Source organism: Amphiura filiformis, chromosome 3, assembly GCF_039555335.1.
Source record: "Amphiura filiformis chromosome 3, Afil_fr2py, whole genome shotgun sequence".
NCBI lineage: Eukaryota > Metazoa > Echinodermata > Ophiuroidea > Amphilepidida > Amphiuridae > Amphiura > Amphiura filiformis.
In genome coordinates this window covers 59,484,555-59,508,507 of record NC_092630.1, presented here as the reverse complement: position 1 = coordinate 59,508,507, position 23,953 = coordinate 59,484,555, and the positions used below count along the sequence as shown (strand labels likewise).

General features: G+C 37.9%; 1 protein-coding gene across 2 annotated transcripts; it reads right to left on the bottom strand.

The window, feature by feature from the left end:
• Positions 1-6,479: 6,479 nt before the first annotated feature.
• On the bottom strand, positions 6,480-20,614 carry LOC140148846 (GTPase IMAP family member 9-like). 2 transcript variants are annotated; one of them, XM_072170932.1, is made up of 4 exons: positions 20,477-20,614; positions 18,993-19,111; positions 8,721-9,186; positions 6,480-8,227 (listed from the first exon to the last, which is right to left on the bottom strand). In XM_072170932.1, exons 2-4 carry the CDS (start codon positions 19,087-19,089, stop codon positions 7,438-7,440), a joined length of 1,353 nt encoding a protein of 450 aa, XP_072027033.1. In that variant the 5' UTR covers positions 19,090-19,111; positions 20,477-20,614; the 3' UTR covers positions 6,480-7,437. The 2 variants fall into 2 exon arrangements, with proteins under 2 accessions (XP_072027033.1, XP_072027031.1); XM_072170930.1 differs by lacking the exons at positions 18,993-19,111; positions 20,477-20,614 and adding exons at positions 9,437-9,627; positions 11,313-11,487.
• Between the last annotated feature and the right edge of the window lie 3,339 nt (positions 20,615-23,953).

The following is a 23,953-nucleotide window of genomic DNA, read 5'->3' as shown; positions in this document are numbered from 1 at the left end:
TGTAGATGGATCTCGTCAAGTGCGGATACCGTTGTTTGCCCACACGGCAATTGTTTTGTCCTCAACGACATGCTGAAATTATGGTTATTATTTCGGAGCTACGAAAATGGACCAAAGTAAGACATATGGTCTAACTGCGGATTGTGTCGGACTTTATGGAAAAGGTTACAATTATTATCATCTGGATACAGATCTGACAGGCTGCAATAGCCTTTATTATTGAGACAGTTTGTAGTGTTGATCTGGGCTAGCTAGCTAATATGCTTACAGTCCAATTCCTTCAAAGAAAGGAAATTGCGAACCAGAATTAATTTAAGTAGTCAATGCACTACTACCAGCCAGCTAGAAGATCTAGAATACGTCAAAGAACGTACTTCATCCAAGAAAGGAATATAAATTCTTCTGTCGACTCGCTGAAGTCTGGTTCATGCATAGATTATCCAAATATGATGATCTATGGTTTTTGATACAACACAGCTGTCAAAATAAGTGGGGACAACTGCATCGCAGTCTTGCTTCCTGAAGATATTGTGTTAAAGGTGGAAATAGCACCAAGTTTGGAGAAAGCAGCGCAAGGAGTTAAGTTTAGAGAAAGCAGCGCAAGGAGATAACGGTTTGGAGAAAGCAATGCCATTCTTGTGTGAGGATTGCATACGCAAGGATATTTATAAACTCAAGTGTACACTGGACTTCGTTGATTTTCGCAGGACAAGTGAATAAGGATATATTACATCAGTCGTCCAGAACATTGCAAGAACTTTATGATCACCAAGAAGAAGAATGCTGGCTAAGTACTAAATAGATAAGAGTGATTATATTTGATTATTGTGTATGTACATTTGTTGTCATATGTTATACCAATCATAACGTGCTTTCAATTAAAGACTTAGATTTTGTCTCTTAATCAAACAGTGTATTTGTGTTGTGCATTCGTGTGAGTTCGGGTAAAAGGTGATTTTGGCATTGAGTCAAGTACGACTCGTAACAAAATTGGGGGCTCGCGTCCGGGAAATACACTGTAAAAAAGTTGACATTAATATACTGAGTCTTGAAAGTGAAAGTACAGTATGGCAGAGTTCAAAGCAGAAGAGTTTCTTGAAACTATAAATTGGGAGAAGTTTGATGAGTTGAAGAAGCCTGATTTATTGCCATTTGCCAAACATTATGACTTGAAAGTAAAGCAAGCTACAAGAAAGCAAATAATCAAAAATGCCTTGATTGATGTTTTGGTCGGGGAGGACATTTTTGATGAATCCTATTTGGAAGAGAAACTTGAAGTAGAAACTGAAATTGGTGGGGACTCAGCATTTAAGTTGAAAGAGTTGGAAATTCAATTAGAATTGAGGAAAAGTACAAGTTTGAACAAGAGAAGTTGGCAAAGTTAGGTGACAAATACTCATCAAGTTTCTCCTCAAAGTCAGGGTTTGATGTTACAAAGTATGTGAAGATGGTGCCTAAATTCAAAGAAAAAGATGTTGACGAATATTTTCAACATTTTGAAAAGGGAGCTACAAATTTATTATTGAGACAGTTTGTAGTGTTGATCTGGGCTAGCTAGCTAATATGCTTACAGTCCAATTCCTTCAAAGAAAGGAAATTGCGAACCAGAATTAATTTAAGTAGTCAATGCACTACTACCTGCCAGTGTTGTCGGAGAAGATCTAGAATACGTCAAAGAACGTACTTCATCCAAGAAAGGAATATAAATTCTTCTGTCGACTCGCTGAAGTCTGGTTCATGCATAGATTATCCAAATATGATGATCTATGGTTTTTGATACAACACAGCTGTCAAAATAAGTGGGGACAACTGCATCGCAGTCCTGCTTCCTGAAGATTGTGTGAAAGGTGGAGAAAGCAGCGCAAGGAGTTAAGTTTGGAGAAAGCAGCGCAAGGAGTTAAGTTTAGAGAAAGCAGCGTTAGGAGATAACGGTTTGCATGATGCAGTCATGTCTACAGTAGAATTCATCTCGACCTTTGCAGGACTTAACCCCATTAAAAGCTATTAAACCAAGATAACACTCATTGAAACAGCTCAACTGATTAAATCGGATCTTCTCTGGTTGTGCACAAGTGACTGTTTTCATGTGCGATATCGCAATAAAGCTGGTATTCATAGCTTCAGTTGGGTAACCGATTACAAAGGAAACGAAAGGAAACAATGTTATGTGTGGCTTTGTTCACGAAATCAGACAATGTCGTGCTTTTTGTAAACCAGCATTCTTGAAAATGAGCAACATAATGATTTTTGACTTAACACGGTTTAGAAATAATTTCTTCATATTTTTGGTGTTATCTGTCGTTTACATGTCCTTCCTAAAACACAAAAGTACGACCCTCTCCAAACACCTAAATTAGCTAAAAATTTAGGACATGTTACAAAACTTTATTTTCTAGAACCTATTTAGAATAATTTAAATGTAGCTTTTACCGGTTTTTTGTGGCATCCTTCAGAAGTGAGCGGTCCGATACCAATATTTTCGGTCAAATCTCCATTCAAATAACACGGGGAGTTGGCTAGCTATGCCTTGCCCTCACTCATATTTTACAAAAGTACGACCATTTCTGAACATCTAACCTAGCTGTAAATTTAGGTCATGTTAGAGAAATATATTTGCTAGAAGTTTTGGAGAATAAATAAAATATTGGCTGGTTATTTTTCACACAGTGATGTTAACTAGGCAAGTGTCCATTCTCCCAACATACATCATTTGTAGGGGTCACGCGTCAATGGTGAGAGCACTGTGTATTGTGTATAGGAAAACGGACAGTAACTGCAGTATGGGAGAAAGCAATGCCATTTTTGTGTGAGGATTGCATACGCAAGGATATTTATAAACTCAAGTGTACACTGGACTTCGCTGATTTTCGCAGGACAAGTGAATAAGGATATATTACATCAGTCGTCCAGAACATTGCAAGAACTTTATGATCACCAAGAAGAAGAATGCTGGCTAAGTACTAAATAGATAAAGAGTGATTATATTTGATTATTGTGTATGTACATTTTGTTGTCATATATTATACCAATCATAACGTGCTTTCAATTAAAGACTTAGATTTTGTTAGCTTAATCAAACAGTGTATTTGTGTTGTGCATTCGTGTGAGTTTGGGTAAAAGGTGCGACTCGTAACACTATCTAGAATCTGGTTTGTTTCCTTACAAGGGGTAGACACTGGTAAAATGGTATTAGAACATCTGCAAACAGACTAACAAATGACAAGGGAATTTTCAAAAAAAAAAAATTATCATAAAATGTAAGGTATATCTCATATTATTTGGCTAATTTAAATTTAAAATATAATGTAAATAGCGCCCTCAATTTGAATGCAAATGTTCAGTTTATAGAATTTAAAATTACCAAAAACAAAAAAGCAGATAAAAGATGAATAATTTGATATAGAAACGAAAATCTATGTTATAAATTGCTACAAAATAATATGTGTTCATACATACTCACGATATAACGAAGTTTCTGATTGGATTTGGGCCCTTTTTTGCTGGTCATAAATTCCGTTTATGACCAGTACGCAGGGCATCACTTGAGAGTGAGAATTTTAGCCACAAAGGTGTTTTTTAGTATTTTTTTATATCAAAAACACAATTTGATTTATATTTCATTACATCCAAAAATATTCGACTAATCGAATTCTTTTTTTTCCTTCAAAAAATGACCTATATCCAGATGCTAAGTATGTGAAACTTACAGTTATATATCTTGTACCAAAGTAGCGTTATACTGTGTCAAAGTTTTAAAAAAATTTAAATACGCAAAAAGTGACTGCTCGATTCTAGCCAAAACAATATTTTGAATGTTACCATGGTAACGGTCGATTAATAGCCGTATCATGCTGTGTGTATGGTGTCATTTTACGCATTTATTGATGATCAGTCTTTATATTTATGTGGCGATAACCTCAAAATCCAACATGGCCGCTGTTTAGTAAACGATCTGTTGATCACACGTCATCCTAGCAACCTGTCATCGTAGCTTAGATAGTGTCATGTCATATGAAAGGGAATCGTATGTTCACCTATATACAATGATGATAACAAACCTGATGGGTTGCCGTTATGCATGCGAGTATTGGGGGGGCTTTGGGGGGAGCTGGCGAGTAAAAACAGGGGGCGGCCAAAACGAAGGGGCAGCGGAAGAAGAAGCGGCAAAAAGAATTAGTAAAGAAAAAAATTTGGGCGGAAAAAATTTGAAAAAGTATAAAAAATCAAAATGTGTTGCTTTTAGGGCGCTAGCGCCTATAATCCTTTTTTTTACTTTTTCAAACCACCGAAAAAAACATTGGGTGCACCTTTTCGGGCTGTTGAGGAAGGGGCGGCAAAATTGAATTCTCTTCAGCCCCCGGGGTAGGAGCGGCCACGGTACGCCACTGGTTATGGTCAAGTTTGTAATACTATTTTGAGCCAATGCAAAACAAAATGTATTTTTATGCAATATCACATTATGCAGAGCAATGAATAATCGGTAACTGGGTCATGACAACTTGGGGGTGGGGAATTCATTGGTAGATCACCAGCGCAGTCATATTCGAGTCTACTTTCTCCCTTCTTAAGATGAGCACTCCAAATATAGTTCTCTCTAATCAATTGGAAGATGACCAAATTGGAAAAACAATCACCATGTTGCAGTCCAATCTTTTGGAATTTCTATTGATCCGAGGTCCCTGGGCGTAGGACCAGACATATAGGCGGGTTAACCGGTTTATGAGTACTCAGCCTTCCCCATTCCCTCGGAGCATATCGATGGTGTTGGTATAAACTCTATCTGTCGGAATACCTTTGTGTTCCTGCACAGCCAGATGATGTAGCTGGCTCTCAGAGATGTTTTGGAGGCAGTGTTTAGGCATTGGTTTTCTTTTGCCCTTTGGGGCTCCTAAGGCAGCTAAACACTTGGTTAGTGATGTGTTATAGAAGCCTCTGCTTCCCACTTCTACTTGGAAGTAAACACAGTCCATCTTATTTTTTTCACACTCGGCTGATACCTCAAGTCTTCAAATTTACACTTTTTCCTGGCGTCTGGATTGGTTCTCCTCCGATGGTTCTATCAGTTCTATGATGATAGCATGTTTGGTGGTGGCTGAATAGATCGTAATATCCGGCCGCTTGGCAGTTCAGTGAAATGAGTATAACTATGTTTGATGAAGAGTACAAACCTTCCTCTTTCCCCTTCCCATACCCCAGAATCAATGTTGGGGAGACTGGAGACCACTGGAGAGCCCAATGTAAAATAATCCTTTCATCAACATTGAGTTCTGGGACAGGGGCAGCAATTTACAGTTAGTATGGCAGAGTGTGCCAATATTACCTTGATTGTAGCTCTTTACTTCTTTACAGATCACTAGTACTGAAATCTAAAACAGATCGTAGGTATATAGAAATGTCATTAACTGAAAATTCGATACCGTGAGCAGCTCACAAGAATTTTCCGGCGTCGAAATTGCCTAGTGCAATGACGGACGTTCTAGTAATACAATAAAGGCTGGCGACAGTTGAGCATAAATAACCATGACGTCATTGCCCTAGACAATTTCGGCACGGGAATTTTTTGAATATCGCGTGTTGAGAGACGACAGTCTCACTGTTTTTATTCGTTTTTTTATGGTCAATATGAGTTTATTTTAAATAAAACCATGTAATTCGTGCTTGATTATTTTTCTAACATATAAGGCATAATGTGGTGATTGTCGGAGACTTCCTTTAATTACCACAGCGATAGGGCAAAACTATATATTATAATATAATTATAATATAATTATCAATGAATAGGCATAAAGACCTGGAGCGTAGTTCTATAGATATTTCACATTATCAAAAAGCTTTTATAACATAGAGAAGAAATAAATTACGTAATGCATTGTTCCTTTGTGCCGATTTGATTTGCCGACAAGCTATTCATCGAGAGGTACCTTTTGTTCATGACAAAAGGGTTCCGCCATTAAATCGGTAACTGATCTGACAGCGTATAAACGTCAAAATAACAACAGAGGGCGCTATTTATATATCTCCCCAGACAAACAAGTCTATGTATCTCTCCTACTCGGCTATTTCTAAAAGGTAATCAGGTTTCCCTAGCATGTTCTTGTCAGCCTGGCGTACCCTGTGCTGATGGCTGAACCCTGCAACTATGAGATCAACTTGTAACGCGATTGGGTATCACGAGTTGTTATACATACATATGCAGTTAATATTCATTTATTCCTTTATATATCGGGTGCTAGAGTTTTTACACAAAACTGAAATTGAAATGCCTCCTACTCGGCTACTTCTGAAAAGTAATCGGGCTTCTCCAGGCGGTGCATTAAATTAGCGTTATTTTATTTTATTCTAACAACACTTTTAGAAACTTGTCAGCTTGGCGTACTGTGTAATGTCACTGTTACTTACGCGCCATTTGGTCTTTGAACATCTGACTTCATCCCAGATGCCAAAGATCACGTGAAAAGTATTCAGCCTCAAACACAGCGTTGTGGTTCTAGAGAACTTCTTTTATTTTTTAAACAACAGCTTATAATTTATTCTTTCCAATCCAAAGCCCAAATAAATTTCTAAACTGGAGCCCAAAATAGTTACCATGTAGCAATCTATAATCTAACCCGAAAGATGTAATAAGCCAACTATCCCAGTAAAACACCAAATACCGTATTCTTTTAGACTATAGCATGCTAGCATGTATGATACGTTTTTTCGACACTAAACTTTCAGAACATTGAACATGACTTACAATACTGATAAAATACATTTACCCCGTATACTCAAGTACATAATTGTAAGAAATTCCTAAATGCGATGTTGAGATACTTTCACCGAAGGTGGTATTTTCGACTTTTAATTAAAATGTCAAACTCAAAGCAATGACACAATAATTGCATAGTTAATTTGACTTACAAATCGATTTACATAGTTGGGCAGATTTAATCACAATTATATCACCTTGTGGTCGATTGTGTCACTAATCTTTCCAGCTATATTATAGCTACTAGGATCAAGCGGACATTAAGTTATTGTTTGTTTTAAAGATTCATTGCCCCCTATGAAAATTCATGTGTCAAATATCGCGACGTTTGTAAAAGTATACAACATGTAGCACATTCCGTGAAGCTGAATATAAATAGACTCCGTTGCGACAAGCAAACAATTGGTACGAAGGTCGTAAGATAACAACAATAATAATATCTCTATCTATGTCATGTTAAAATGGTAATATCAAAATGAATGACTGGTATTTACTTCTGATTCTTTAATCGCAAATAACACTTATATAGGACGACCAAAGTAAAAAGGTGTATATAATACAAATTAGCTGTGATGCCCGTCTGAATTAAAGGCGAGGTCTGTATTGATAAACGAACCCATGATTAGAAAAACAAACCAAACAATTTTTAGCTCCCTTCACTATTCCTTTTCCGAGCGATTTGATACCATTCATGAGCAATTCACCCGTGCCTTGCTCATCACGCTGAACCTCATGGCGAACCTCACCCCGTAAATTGTCCATTCTATTCGCGTATCTTTGGTCTTGTTGTAGAAGTTCTCATGCATTTTCGCATTCATTTCTGCCTCTAATCGTCGTTGCCTCTCTTGGTTAAGCTCCTCGTCTTTCCTTTGTCTTTCTCGATCTTGTTCCCTTTCTCGTGCCCTCCTTTGTTCTCTTTCTCTTTCTCGACGTTCACATTCTCTTCTTTCTCTTTCAATTTCTTCCTGCTGCATCTTCCATGCATTCATTTCTCTTTCCCGTTCTCTCTCGCGCTCTCTCTCGCGTTCTCGTTGGTACTGTCTCTCGCGTTCTCGTTCCCGCTCTTCCCGTTCCCGTGTTTGTTTGCGTTCCTGATCTTTCAGTTTTTTCATCTGAAGCTGGGTCTGTTGCTCAACTTTTTGTTGGATAACTCGCAACTCATCTGCTTTCTGCTTTTCGAGTTTTTCTTTCAATTTACGCTCTCTAGCAACGATCATTTTTTCGAAATCTTTGTAGACATCATTGGTAAAGCAGCGGCCGCCATTTTGGGACACGATGTTGTCAACCATCGCGAATAAGCCCTTCACTTGCGCGCCTTTTTCGGCGACAGACTGAACTCTGTTGTTAAAAGCAAAATATCTATTTCCACATTTTGACAAAACTTGTTTCATTTTTGGTGGCAGGGTTTGGACAAATCCAGGAAGTGATTTTCCGTGGTATTCTAGATCGTCGCGATGTGTGAACAAGATAATCATGTACCTGGAATACGAAAGTACAAAAAATAATGATAATGGATCATCATAATCATTTGATTATTACAAATTTATAACAACATCAATCTTTAATACTTTGGAAGCAGCACACAACAAATCCTGAAAGAGCTGTAGGTGACCTATACGTAAGCTTTCACAGAAGATCAGGGAAAGCGGAACACGCTTTGCGAGGCATTGCTTCAGAAGCAAATAATGAGCATGTAGACAAGCTGATCAATTGGACATCGGAATGAGAATTACTACCTGCCAACCCCCTTCTAACACAGGGGGATGTACTGAATCAGGACGTTGGATTGGATGTAATGGGTATGAGAACTGAGTTTGAGAACAGTCACGCAGTACAGGAGGATATGTGGCGTCCAGAGAACACCGCCGCGCTCAAGGAATGCAGGTAATATTGGCAAATTACGTAAGCCTATGGCGAAATGAAATTTCCTAGTCAAAATAATTAGAACACTTGTAAAATCATGATGATTTACCTGCACGCTTGATCTCCAAAGACATCCATGATGATATCAGCACATTTCTGAACCTGCTCCGTTTGACGATCACCTCCTCGAACGACCAAAATAAGAGCATGTGGTCCTGGAGCTGAGAGGCAAACACATCTCGTAATTTCTCGCATGGTATCGTCATTGCCTTGTCTGGTGTCAAAAAGTCCAGGTGTATCAACGACGACAACATCCCGACCTTGTACTTTAGCGGTAGCATGTTTGCAGTAATAGGTTATAGATGTACCGTGACAATCTGCTTTGAATTCCTCGCGTCCAATGATGGTGTTTGCAGATGAACTTTTGCCAACACCTGTCATGCCAAGGAAGACCAGTCGAAGCTCTCGCTTGGTACGATCCGACGCCATTTGAGTTGGGTTGTGATAATTATGTGCACCATGATGTCTTTGATAACTAGGTAACTCGAAATTATCTTGCCCTCTATGTCTATCATCTGTGATTAGAAAAAAATTCAAATTGTTATTAAACTCCGATCTTAAATACAAGTGATTACCTAATATAATTATGATCGCCTATAACACGGCTTTTATTAACTACTTTCATATCTTTTTGTAGTTATAAAAGAAATGATGCCTTCTTGAAATGCACGCCAAAAATGTGGTCGCCAAAAATAAGGTTGTCCTAAAAGGTATAGCTTTAAGTACTACAGATCATATTAACTCATTGCATTTAGGAAGGCTTACCAGTGTCTGTCATTGATTCTGCTATTGCACGAGCCAAATCTTCATCTTCGTCTCCTGCAATATCGAGCTGGTAAGGTTCCGTCGGTACGTTTGGTCTTCCTTGTGGTTGAGATTCTCCCAATGAGAGTCTCATGGCAAGAGCCATTTGTTCTTCTTCAGACATATCTGCCATGATTGGGCAAAAGTTTAATCTGAAAAAAAATGGCAGGAAATAGCAAGGCAGATAACACATCATACGAGTGTCCAAAGTTGACCAAAATCTTTTGTTAAAAGTTGTGTAAATTTGCGAAAAGTTGCTCAAAGACTTCACAAAAATTACCTAACTATAGCCTAGCGCCAAATTATACAAAGCCAATAGGGTGCAAAGTTGGGACGTGAGTTAATGTCAACTGAGTTATTCCAAAGATTAGCTGCTCTAACATGATTGTAATGAGAAACAAGAAGTGAATTATTTATTAGAAGAATTTCCTCTTCGTACTTTAACTGTGAATAGAATAGGAAAAGCTGAATCTAGACCAAAGATAATCAAGACACTTTATAAAATGATTGTTCCAGCTTTGGTCTTAAGATGATTCATTTCGTTTCACTTAAAGGGTGTCTCCGGCAATCACAACATTATGTCTTATATGTTTAGAAAATTAATTATCAAGCACGAATCAAACTCATATTGACCATAAAAACGAATTAATACAGCCGTCTCTCAACACGCGTTATTCTAAATTCCCGGGCGCCGAGATTGTCGAGTGCAATGACCTACAATGAAGGCTGACAACAATTGAGCACAAAACCTTACACAATCATCAGATAGGCGAGATCTGCTTGTTTCTGTAGACAAGGGGCAGTCTTCAGCAAACGGCTCTTTCAGAGCCACCAAAACCTTTATATTACTTAGCAGATAGGCGAGATCTGCTTGTTCTCTGTTGACAAGGGGCAGTTTTCAGTGAACGAATCTTTTCAGAGTCATCAGTAGACAAGGGGCATTCTACATGTCTCATTCTTAGGTACTTTGTCCTGAAGAAGTCAGAGCTACTCCTGACGAAAGCTTGACAGTTCAAAACTTGTCCGACGGCGAACCCGCTAAAAACCCACTAATTGTTGTGAATTCCCGTCGTAAAAGCCTATCCCACAAATTGAGCACAAATAACCATGACGTCATTGCACTTTTTTTTTTTTTCAATTTTGACTCAAATTTATGATATTTTAAGGGGTCGGTCACCCACCTTTGCACAACATTTTTGTGGGGATCGAGAACACAATCATCAGACATATCGTATGCGTTCTGAATACGAAGAATGTCCATCTCATATCAAATAATTTGGATTTTTTTTTGAAATGATTCGCGATATAACACAAATTTTATTGACTTTTCATATTAAAGATATACATTTTGTCCCCATAAAAGATCTTAAAAATTAGGTGCTTTTCGATCATAAATTATCGTGATACAAAATTCCACAAGGCATGTACGCATAAAATAAATTATTTACATATGCGTAGAATCCCTTTATTGTGTTCACAGTTCATGTAAACAGGGATCACTAGCATGGCACTGTTTAATATTGTCATGATTGTTCATAATTTTAATAATCAAATAATTTTCATGACATTAATTAGACTGCGGAACACAGTCTTCAGTGATTAGTATACTACACAGGAATCTATACTTGGGGGTTTTTTGGGGGGGTGTATATCAACTAGAAAGGAAAAAAAATTACAGGCCTGTGGTAGGCCTGTGACTTGTACTATTCAATGATAGTCCGTCATTTTCTAAATCGGTTTGCCGTTTGATTTTGATCATGACTAGGCCTTCATTGAAAAGGGATGTGAGCCACATCCCTGATTAAAACAAGCTTTTCATCCGAATCACTTAACTTACCTTAGAACATACACAGTGAGTCATTTGTGTCGTTCACTTTTCTATCCACTCTCTCTTCTTCGATGTGAAATTTTCTCTTGACAATTTTATCTATACATATTTGTCCATGGAATGAATGTTTAATGTACGGAAATTCCAGTACTACGTACACAGTGCGTATATCAAGAATGACAGAAATAGCACACGGAAAGTACCACGTGCTGCGTAGATGGCTTTTGAAATAATTTTGCAATATGGGATTTCCCCTCTTTGTCATGTTAAGGGCTCGGATAGCGACGTTTTCACGTATTTTTAGTGAGACCTGAGAGCACATCAGCCATTTATTGAATTCAGGCCCGTACGCAGGATTTTTTTTGGGGGTGCTGATTTTGAAAAAGTGGACTTTTTTTCCAAGGGGGGGGGGCAATTTTGTGAAAAGTGGACTTTCTTCCCCAAATTTGGACCTTTTTGACCAAAAAAGCGTAAAAAAACTGATTTTTTTGCTCGCTATGCTCGCAAATTCTGCAATTTTGGGACTTTTTGTATACTTTTGCAAATTTGGGGAGGTGCGGTCGCACCCCCCGCACCCCCCCTGCGTACGGGCCTGATTGAATTGCATTTTGAATACGAGGAATATCCTTCTGATATCAAATAATTTAGAATTTTTTGAAATTCGCGATATAGGGCCTACACATTTTATGGAAAATGATTTTAAAAATTGATATTTTTTTAAATTTAATAGTCCTCGAAGTAAATTGTATAGCCTATGTAGCTGGAATGAAAAGCCGTCAATCATATAAAGATTTTCATCTTTCGTATATGCCTATTAGTAATTACTATTAGGCCTACACCAAAAAAAGTACGGTAGGTCTTTTGGGGGAAAATGTATATCTTCAATTATGAAAGGTCAATTGCATGATCGTCGGATTTTCATCCCAGCTACATACACTTTAAGTACATATCATTACATTTATAAAGTTTAAAGGACTGTTAAATATAAAAAAAATAGGCCTATAACAAATATCAAAATTTTAATAATTTGCCATAAAATTTGTATTACACTCTTAATTGAGATTGGTCAAATTTAACACGGAAATGGTCAAATTTAACACGGGGAAAAGGTCCGCGGAGATACCTCAAAATAACACGGAAAAAATTGTCAAATTTAATGACACGGAAAATGATGATAAAATGATCAAAAACTGTGTCAAATGACTAATCTTTATGTTTAAAATGACGCAATATAATAGGCAAATTCGAATGACCAATAAAACAGATCGTCAAGCTTATTTTCATTTTGTGTTAAATAAATTGATTTAAAATCCCTGTCAAATTTAACGCCTTTCCCGTGTCAATTTGATTTCAAATCTGTGTTAAATGTATCATTTTTTAAGGGTCAAAATTGAAATCCTTGTCGGGTTATTACTCATTTACTTTATAACAGAGATGCCAGTCAGTTTCACTCAAAAAAACACTGAAAAAGCACGCGAATGCAGGCCAAAAATGGCCAAAACGGGCTGAAAATAAATAAAAATGCGGGAATTTGAACTCACAAAAAACCTGAATTCAGGTTAAAACCTGAAAACTGGCATCTCTGGAGAACTTATATTAAATCGCTGACTAAATGACTTGAAAATAATAAAATCACACACCACATTAATATTTAACATTGTGAAAAACTTTTAATATTTCCAACAGTACAAATTCAAACTGCTTTATCATTTCAACAAATTCAAAATGAAGTAACATGCTGTCTATTGTAGATAGCATAATGTACTTACACAGTAATATGCGCTGTCTACTGTAGATAGCTTAAAGTACTTGCACAGTATCGTAGATAGCTTAATGTACGGTACTTGTGAAGTAACATGTGCTGTCTAACTGTAGATGGGCCTAATGTGCTTGTGGAGTGAAGTAACATGTGCTGTCTACTGTAGATAGCTTAATGTACTTGCACAGTAACATGTGTTGTCTACTGCAGATAGCATAATGTACTTGCACAGTAACATGCATGTGCTGTGTACTGTAGATAGCATAATTAACTTGCACAGTAACATGTGCTGGCTACTGTAGATAGCATAATATACTTGTGAAGTATAACATGTGCTGTCTACTGTAGATAGCTTAATGTACTTGCGCAGTAACATGTGCTGTCTACTGTAGATAGGCCTAGCTTAATGTACTTGTGAAGTAACATGTGCTGTCTACTGTACAGTAGATAGCGTAATGTACTTGCACAGTAACATGTGCTGTCTACTGTATATATATAGCATAATTATATTAAAATAGGGACCATTATTCAATTCCATGTTTTATCGATTTTACATTATTTTGCAATACCTAAAACTTGAACATGTTGAAGGAGACACATGTCTAGTGTAGGCCTATATCGCTAATTCTACAAAATCCGGTGCCAATCCACTATAAAAATTGAAAAAATAAAAGTTGTTCAAAAATACCTGCTTTTTTGTTTATTAAGAGTAAATGTATCACTACTTTCAGATGTAAAAAATTGCCAACACCACTTGCATATTTTTCTTTCAGGAAGTCATGATGTTTTTTAACATTAAAACTCAATGTAATGTGAGCTACGTTACCGACTACAAAATGGGCTGGTTTTACTCAATCCAAGGTCATAAAGAGCAATCTAAAGATCACTTGAGTGAAATGTAAAACAGATTTCACCATTTCATAGAAGTTTTGAAGATGCGTAAATGAGTGTGTAACGTAGCTCACAGTAACATAGTTCACTGGTTTTAATGTTTTTAATGTGATTTGCGAACGTTAGAACGTTATGTCGGTTAATTCTAATATAAATGGGGTTCGACCACTGGTAGCTTTCACATATTATTAGGAAGTACATCTAATACAAGTGCATACTATAGAATCCTGGTAACGTAACTCACCAATCTTAACATGGTCGGTCGAAATTTCAATGGTTACAACATTTCTATGCCAAAAATGCTACAGCATCACGATTTTTACTGTGGTTTTTAAAAACCTATGAGTGTTTCCTTTCAAAAACCGCAAATTACATTGATACCTCTGTTTTACTTCTTTCCAATAACGTGTGTTAAAAAGGGGCAACGTAGCTCACAACGTTTTGGTGGAAAGTGCAATTTATTTTAGAATTACACAAAGACGTTTTAATCACTAAAAAATAATGTTGATAAACAATATGATGGTGCGTTATCTAATTAAAAAACAACAAATATGTAAAGAAATCGCATTTATTCAAAGAAAATATTCAGGGTTAGATGTGACACTTGAGCAGTGGAAACGCATTTTTAGCAATTTTGAGCCTTTTGAGCCAAGGGTTAATCAGGCTGAAGAAAGCATTTAAAGTATGGACAACTATATATGTCCGTGTAGATCTCGGTGAGTTCAACCAGAAAAAAAAATTTGATGCCCTAAAGTGTTTGTGGACCAAAGAACGGAAAAAAGGCTATTGGCACCGGATTTTGTAGAATGAGCGATATGCTTTTACAAACATACATACCCCCACATCTCTAAGGATGTTTCGCGAACAGCAGTATCAATTTAAGCGACACATCCTCGCGCGCGTTTTTGAAAACCTTATGAGGCGTAGTTCTATTGTTGTTTCATCTGTGTGTTGGAGTGTCACCTACGGGTGGGGAAATATTCTGATTACATTTTTTCTTTCACCTGGGGTCATGGGGGGGGCTATATACATGCTTCACATTTCTATGTCCATTTAAGACCAAAACGGCGAGTGTAACCCCATGCAGATGGGGAAAATATTTTATTATATTCTTTTACTTTTTTCTCTTTTATTATATTAATTTTGTCACCACTCGGGAATAATACCTTCTTGGCCTTTCGAGATACGGCCATTTAATACCAAACGGTTGGTCGAGTAAGTAAGATTCACTTCTAGGCCTATATGTTGGACTTCATAATGGTCCAGCAAAAATAAGCAACACAGGTTTTACTCATAACCACCAAATAATATGAAACGGCGACTTAGGCCCCCTATCCCGTGTTAACCATGTTTCCCACCGTGTTTACAGAATGGGAAATCCCCGATACTGCAAACCAACATCTGGTAATAAATCAATGGAATATCCATCGTACAAATTAAATCAAATCAAATTTTATTTTATTGGAATATTAACGCTGTCTTTAGGTTCACAGTTTCATCAGACATCTGACGGTGCATCCAACATACATGAAAAATTACATAAAAAACCCAAGAAATTTACAATTAATTCATAATAGCCTTTAGTCTAGAAATAAATTTGGCCATTATGTGCCATTCTATCACAGAATTAATTCTGTGCATTCTATAGATCATGTACGTCATGTTCATTGTGTATAGTATTATTGTTTGAGCATGAATGTCACCTTTAACATTCGACTTATACACTCTCCATGGTAATGGTGAAGATGTGAGTGATCAGTCAATAACAAATGACATTAATGTTATTTATCGGCTGCTCAGTAGTGGATAATATAAGTGCAATAGCTGTCGTATGTGTAGTTATTTATATTCAGGGGTAGCGTTTTAAGGGGTCTTGGGGTCCAGGACTCCTTGATTTGGCAGGTCCCCGTGTCCCGTCGTGAATTAGATGCCTGGACCCCTTTATTTGCCAATTTGGACCCCTGGACTCAGCAGGTCACCGCTAACCCTGTTTATATTCTACACCTATGAAAACTGACGGTGTCTATAAACGAGAAATTGATCTAAATATGTAAAAATTGTTAGAAAACTTCAAAAATGCCACAATAAACATGTTCTAAAATATAGGCCTATAATACATGTATGATATATATCAAAATATCTTTATCTGACATTATTAGAAAGAATACGAATACATAATATTAATTGTTTATGTAAGGCATGAAATAATTTAATATTTCTTTGTGTTCATGATGCATAATGTTATAGAGCCCAAACCCCTATTTTGTAGCCAACCTATCCGGTCTAATCTAAAGACTATGTCTATGTCTAACTTGTTAAGGGTAGACGAGGTATTGTTGGTCGAAGCAACCAAAAAAATCGCTTTCATTATCTAAATCAATATATTATTGAAAAATAATGTTGATGTTTTGCAAAAGTTCATTCTACAAATCATGTACTTTGATTTATTGTTGTATTTACAAAAGTTACAAACATAACTCAAGAACCACAAGACCTACAAAAGTATATCTGTGATATTTGAATTTGAAATGATCAATGCAATTTTTGCCAAAGCTCACTACCATTCGCAAGATGCTGTGAACTACCAAATCGCAACAGTTTAAAATAGTTGCTAACCTTAAAGAATTATTTATATAACAAAGCGTATACAAAACAAAACGTAACTGATTTTTACTTATATGTCAATGACCATGACTCATGCTTATACTTGTATTGTTTAATTGTTTAAATGTTTAATTGTATTTATACGGTACTTATGTATTTTAATGTTTAATTGTACTAATGTTTTGTTTTTTATCCGTAAGTACATTCACACAATATTTAGAGCTTAGGGTCGGGCAGCTACATAGGTACCTGCGAAGGGCCATTTAATGATGATAGTAGATATTATACCCCTGAGAAAAGGGTATAGGAAAACATCAATATACATTGTCAGGATACTAAATAAGGCATGCATTTTAGCCCGAACGCTCAAGTTTTGCCCATAACAAATGAACTCCAAATTTATCCGAAGATGGATGTCCAGATATTTGATACCCCTTGTGCAAGTGCCCCAACACCTTGTCCGATACATACTACACCTTTTCCCACAGCCATTAAACCTTCTCCAGCATGTGCAACACCTTTACCAAGTAAAGCTAAACCATTTGAAATTAAACTGCCCGTCCATCTACGTCTTTCTGCACCTCATCGCGAACTTCAACACGTAAATTGTCAATTTCCTTCGCGTGTCTTTGGTCTTGTTCTTGAAGTTTCTCATTCATTCTCTCGTTCATTTCTGCTTCAAGCTGCTGTTGTTTTCGAGGTTACGCTGTTCCTCTTTCCTTTGTCTTTCCTTCTCTTGTTGCATTTCCCGTTGTATTCTGTATTCTCTTTCTTTTTCTCGGCGTTCACATTCTCTTTTTTCTTTTTCAATTTCTTCCTGCTTCATCTTCCACGCATTCTTTTCTCTTTCACGTTCTCTTTCTTGCTCCATCTCGCGTTCTCGTTGGTACTGTCTCTCGCGTTCTCGTTCCCGCTGTTCCCGTTCCCGTGCGTGTTCGCGTTCCTGGTCTCTCAATCGTTGCATCTGAAGCTGGGTTTCTTGTGCAACCTTTTCTTGAAAAACCCGCAACTCTTCTTCTTTCTGCTTCTCGAGTTTTTCTTTCAATTTACTCTCTCTAGAAACGATCATTTTTTTGAAGTCCTTGTAGACATCATTTGTAAAGCAGCGGCCGCCATTTTGGGAAACGACTTGGTCAACCATCGCGAATAAATCCTTCACTTGCGCATCTCTTTCTGTGTCAGACTGAACTCTGTTGTTAAAAGCAATATATCTGTTGCCACATCTCGACAAAACCTGTTTCATTTTTGGTGGAAGGGTCTGGACGAATTCTTGCAACGACTGACAGTGGTATTCGAGATCATCACGGTGCGTGAACAAGATAATCATATGCCTGCAAAAATAAAATCATAAGAATACTTGTATTAAACCATCGGCATTTTTATTTAAATTTATACTTTAGTCAAGATAAATTAAAAGAATCACACTGACTGCATTGATTCAATTGATGATTTACCTGCGAGCTTGATCTCCAAAGACATCCATGATGATATCAGCACATTTCTGAACCTGCTCCGTTTGACGATCACCTCCTCGAACAACCAAAATAAGAGCATGTGGTCCTGGAGCTGAGAGGCAAACACATCTCGTAATTTCTCGCATGGTATCGTCATTGCCTTGTCTAGTCTGGTGTCAAAAAGTCCAGGTGTATCAACGACGACAACATCTCGACCTTGTACTTTAGCGTTAGCATGTTTGCAGTAAGAAGTAATAGATGTACCATGACAATCTGCTTTGAATTCCTCGCGTCCAATGATGGTGTTTGCAGATGAACTTTTCCCTACACCTGTCATGCCAAGGAAGACCACTCGAAGCTCTCGCGTGGTACGATCAGACATTTGAGATGGGTTGGGATAATTATGTGCACCATAATGTCTTTGATAACTAGGTGGTCCTCTATGTCTATCATCTGTGATAAGGAAAAAAAACAATGTTTCAAATTAATAATAAGTTTGAATGAAAATAGTAAATAATGTGTTGCTACGTCATGCCAAGGAAGACCAGTCGGGGTTCTTGTTTTATTGTTTGAAACAGCTCCTATAAGACAGAAAACGTTCTCAGATACAGGACGCATAATGCTTCTTTGGGTACAGCTCCTGTCAAATTATGCCTGTCAAACTTAATCAAAAGAGTTATTAATTTGGGTGATATTTGCAAAATATTATTTTCGGTAGCGTAAATTTAATTTTGACATTGAAATATCAATTCAATAATTTGCCATAAAATTAGTATTATATCGTGAATTATAAAAAAAAAAAAAATTATTTGATACCAGAAGGACATTCCTCGTATTCGAAATGCAATTTCGGTATTTTGAGCCAGGGGCCTGGGCAAACTTTCCAAGTTGCCGCTATAGCCTCCTCGGTCGGAATACGCCACTGCTTTCCCTCGTTTTACCGTTATCTATAACGTAATGACTAAACAGCTAGCTACTAACCTGATTGGTTATCACCAGAACCAGTCTTCTCATTTTGATACTTCAAAGATTCACTAATGGCCAGTGCGAATTGCTCTTCCTCGGTGAGGTTGTCCATGTTTTTAGGATAAGTCAGCGGCCTAAAAAATAATGAGAACAAGTGACATTGTGTCAACAATATCAGAAAAGCAATTCAACACCGTTATTAAAGTAAAACTGCATGTGGTTTTAAGGGCTCGGATGTAGCTGGGATGAAAAGCCGACGATCAAATTTTGACCTTTCATACTGAAAATATAGAGTTTTCCCCCAAAACCTGAAAAAACTATATAAGGTTTTTTTTGGGAAAAATCTATATCTTCAATATCAAAGGTCAAATTTTGCAATTGATCGCCGGCTTTTCATCCCAGCTACAGTACACTTAAAGCACATATCATTATTAGATTTATACAATTTTACTTCGAGGACTGTTAAATTTCAAAAATATCAATTTTTAATCATTTGCCATAAAATGTGTATTAATCGCGAATTAAAAAAAGGACATTCCTTGTTTTAGAAATGCCATTCGATATGTTTGCTAGTCTGATGTGCTCTCAGGTCCCATAAAAAAAATACGCGAAAACGTCGCTATCCGAGCCCTTAATACATTGTACACAGGGCTAGCGCTAGGCTGCATTTTGGGGTCCCGGACTCACCAAAATACAGTTGGTACCCCCTATTTTTCAACTTTCTGCGAGTTTGGGGGTTCCTGCAGACCCCCAGCTTTTTAATCTAGCGCTACCGCAGACATAATGCTGCATTTGTGCATCTCTGACTCGCCCAACTCTACTACGGACCCCAGTACTTTCAGATTTTCTGCAAGTTCGGGGGTCCCTGCCTGCGGACTCTGGAGTGCTTTGTTCTAGCGCTAGGCCTACCCCTGATTGTATGTAAAACGGTATTATATCACTCATACATAAATTCTAGACAGTTCATTGGTTGATTACCATTTATCATTTTTACTATCACCCTCTCCGTGTGATAGTCTTTACCATCATGTGCTCTGCCGTAGTGCGCCTGCGCGCAAGCCATGCGCTGACTCTTCGACTCGCCGATTTAGTTATGGGGTGGACCCCAAAATGTGAAGTATACCACGGCAAAACACGGCGTTATGTTGATGAAAAAATGTATTTCCTACCTTAAATAGTATTTTAGTAATATAATTTATGCATGAGTGATATAAAACAAATATTAACTGTCTTAAAGTCGTGTAATGGTCGAAATATAATCACTCGGTGAAAGATGTATTGTTCCATTCCACTCGCCGTTCCGGCTCGTGGAATGGAACAATCCATCTTTCACCTCGTGATTATATTTCGACCATCACACTCATAGACAGTTAATATTTGTATAATGTATCATAAATGCAAATGCAGTTCACCCGGCATTTCGTTACCATTTTGTCATGCAAAGCCCATTTTATCAAAAGACAATTAATACATTGAAGACGGTTACAATCTATTCTTACCTTGCAGTGGCGGCTCCTTTCTTGATGTATCAAATTTATGCCCGTTTCAAAAGAATTAGTGTCAAGACCAGGGAAATTCCAGATAAAAAACACACCTAGATAGGCCTATACTATTGACTGTAATGACATCGTCGCGTCGATGACGTGGATAAAAGAAATGTTTCAGGAGTTGGGTTTTTCCCAATGACGACGTAGAAGATAAACTTATCTACCTCGATGGTTTTTCCACAGGTCCAAGAAGCTCCAAGAGGGCAGTATTAAAGTCTGTAACAATCTCATCAGGCCACCGCCCTGAACAATCTGGTCTGCGGTGTCAGGGAGGGAGGGGGAGGGGAGTCTGTTTTAATCACCCTATTTTCAAACTCCCCCTCCCCCAAAGGTAGATCAACTATAGAAATTTAAAAAATATAAGAAAAATGTTGTCAGTGATTTCAGTCAGCGTCAGCGAACATAACGTTATCTTTCCATTTCCTGGCTAACCAACTAAAATGTATACGCTCTATAATGAATAATAACTATTTAAAGCCTTAATGTACGATCTTTTTAAATTTTTAGATTTTTCTTTTTTCTTCTAAAATGATAATATACAATCATTATGAAAGTTCACAATACATTTGGACGCGAAAAACATTGGGAATTTGCAAAGAAACAACATCATAATCTTCACCTCTATCACTCGAAACATCTCGCACTATTTGGATTAGGATAGCGAGTGCGGCTTCAGAGTTAGTCTCCTACGCGCCAGTTTGGTTACGCTCCCTCCACATGTGGAGGGAGCGTAACCAAGCTAGTTTTGTACGAGACTACGGTTTGCGATCGTGGCCGACATAAAGTCATAATCTAAAAAATTATGACTTTATGTCGGACCAACAGAAAATCGTCCCGTTTTTCTACAAATAGGACGAATTTGACAGCTTGCTCATAGATTTAAGTTAGAACATGTGTAAGTATTACAAATATGCCAAAAAATCGGTTTTGAAAAAAATAAAGGTAAATTCTGAAAAAAGATCGTACATTATGACTTTAAGGCATATAATATCGTGGGACGGGGATACCAAGCGGTTGTGAATGGGTCGGTCGGTGGGGTGGTCATTTGTTATATGGGGTGTCACAGGCGTAAAGGGGGAGCACAGGGTGACTTTGGGTGGGGAGGGGGAAATTGACAAAAATGGAAAACAATTGTCAAAAAAGCCTAAAAACATACAAATTCCGGCGGCCAGTATCCTACAGGGGGTAGTTGATCATGCATCTAGGGCCTAGAACACCCCCAATGTATAAAAAAATCGCAGTGTCACGTGTGTCACACTTATGAAACAATCTGGTCTGCGGTGGGGTGTGCTATTTTCAATCGCCATTTTCAAACATTCCCCTAAAAATGTAGGCCCCTACCAGAAATTGGAAATTATAAAGAGATGTGCAATAATTATGAGCCCTGGGAGGGTAAAACTGGGGGGGCAACTTAACCATGTGTGAGCATAAATCATAGGCTTAGGCCTGAGATTTTCAACAATTTGGGGGGCTGAAACTTGAAAAAATATTTGTTGGGTGAGATTGGGGGTGCGCAGTCAGAAAATTTTGCAAAATATAGGTCACACAGACCCCCTTTCCCTCTATTTTATCACATTTTTTTAAGTTCACCTAGGATTATTGGGGTGGGGGCTGAAAGGTATTGCAGCCCGCACCAAAATTATTGAGGGGGCTGAGCCAAAGCCCCCCCCCCCCCAGTTCCTAAGCCTATGTAAATATTATCTTGCCCCGGGATCTTACCATGTCTTGGTTTAACCAGCCAAATGAATAATGGCCTATATATACGCCTAGGAAAAGATGCACCTGCGATGCCGGGCTGCATGGCGCCCGCGCCGTCAATATCAAGAACAATTTCATGATTTTGGGGTTTCCTGGTCGAGAAGCTACAAATCCGAGAGGGCAGCATTAATACTGTAACAATTCCACCAGGAATTCCACAGGTGACAGGTCTGTAATTCCAGGCGGGGAGGGATGTAATGCGATAATCGCCCGGGATAATCGTCATATTTGACGTCACTATTGGATTAATACATAGGCCTATTAAATCATGAAATCTTTACAAACAACTGTGTAATTTTAAAACCGTTTGGGTTCGACAATGTACCATGTTTGACAATCGAATTCGAAAAAACAGGTTTCTAGGTCGATAAACCAGCGAAAAACCAGGTTTATCTGCGAAAAACCAGGTTTTTCTGTTCTATTGTGCAATATACTTGCCATATTCGTCTGCAACGGAGAACATTGAGAAATTTTGACCAAAAGATAAAGACTAAACTGTATCAGTTTCCATCAAAGATCTGAACACTACAACGGAACAATTTGCCATTTTGAAAAAGTAGTAATTTTGACCTATTTTTGAGGTGCAAAAAAACTTCTGGGTCCTCAAAGTCTTCTGAAAAGCTCTGAAACGTCCGCAACTACAAAACCGTCCTCCTGGGATTTTCGTATTTTACATTCTAATAATATTCATGAACCCAGCGCTATATAGGGTTAGCATCGTAAGGCTATCTGTAACAAAAGTCGAAAAGTTGAGGGTCTGTCACAAAATCGCGGTTAAATCGGGGGTCCTAGTAACTCCGGGGGGGCGTCAATTTTGGATGGAATATGTTCCCTGCATGGCATTAGGAGACAGTGGGTCCTTGCCAGGCGTTCTGAGCTGATGCATGCAGCTTACCGGTAAAATGGGGTCTTGAGAAGTAGCGTAGCCAGCGGGGAGGGGGTGGGGATGGAGTCAGACTGCCCCCTGAAAAAAAAATGAAAGACAAAAGTGCCCCTCTGACCAAAAATGAAAGAAAAAGCTGGAGGGCAAAGGAAAAGAAAAAGGCCAAGGAGCCCCTTTTCCATCATCAAAATTCACCCCGATCATGGGCCAAAATAGTATTAATTTTTTTGCGCACATTGTCACTATAGGCCTATAGCCATTTTTATCCCGATCAAAAATAGCGTCAAATTCAAAATTTCTCCGCGATACGCGCGCACATCGTCCAAATAAAGCATTTTTGTATAAGCTCGAAGACATGTAGGCCTACTAGTCTCTCTAAAAAACAAAATTTACATGATGCAACTGCAATTTTTTCAGATGTGCCCCTGAAATTTTACGCCCCTGGTCTTGAGCTGCAAACGGTCAAAATAAAGGGTGTATCATGGCTTTCTCATTTCTGCTTGAAAATCGTCTGAAAGAAAATCCCCATGCGCGTATTTGGGGGGGGCTTTGGGGCGAGAGCCCCGGGGTAAAAGCAGGGGCGGCCAAAACGAAGGGGCGGCGGAAGAAGAAGGAAAAACAAAAAGAATTAGTAAAGAAAAAGGGCGGAAAAAAATTGAAAAAGTATAAAAAATTGTGAAAAAATGTACTGTACATCAAAATGTGTTGCTTTTTAAGTTTTATGGCGCTAGCGCCTATAATCCTTTTTTTTTTTTTTTTTTTTGCTCTTCACTTTTTCAAACCACCGA

Excerpts from the sequence above, each read along its gene's own strand:
- LOC140148846 (XM_072170930.1), bottom strand. The coding sequence starts at position 9,608 with ATGGCAGATATGTCTGAAGAAGAACAAATGGCTCTTGCCATGAGACTC. Across the intron at positions 9,187-9,436 it reads AGAATCAATGACAGACACTG|ATGATAGACATAGAGGGCAA; the intron begins GTAAGCCTTCCT and ends TTCTAATCACAG. Across the intron at positions 8,228-8,720 it reads TTTGGAGATCAAGCGTGCAG|GTACATGATTATCTTGTTCA; the intron begins GTAAATCATCAT and ends TTCGTATTCCAG.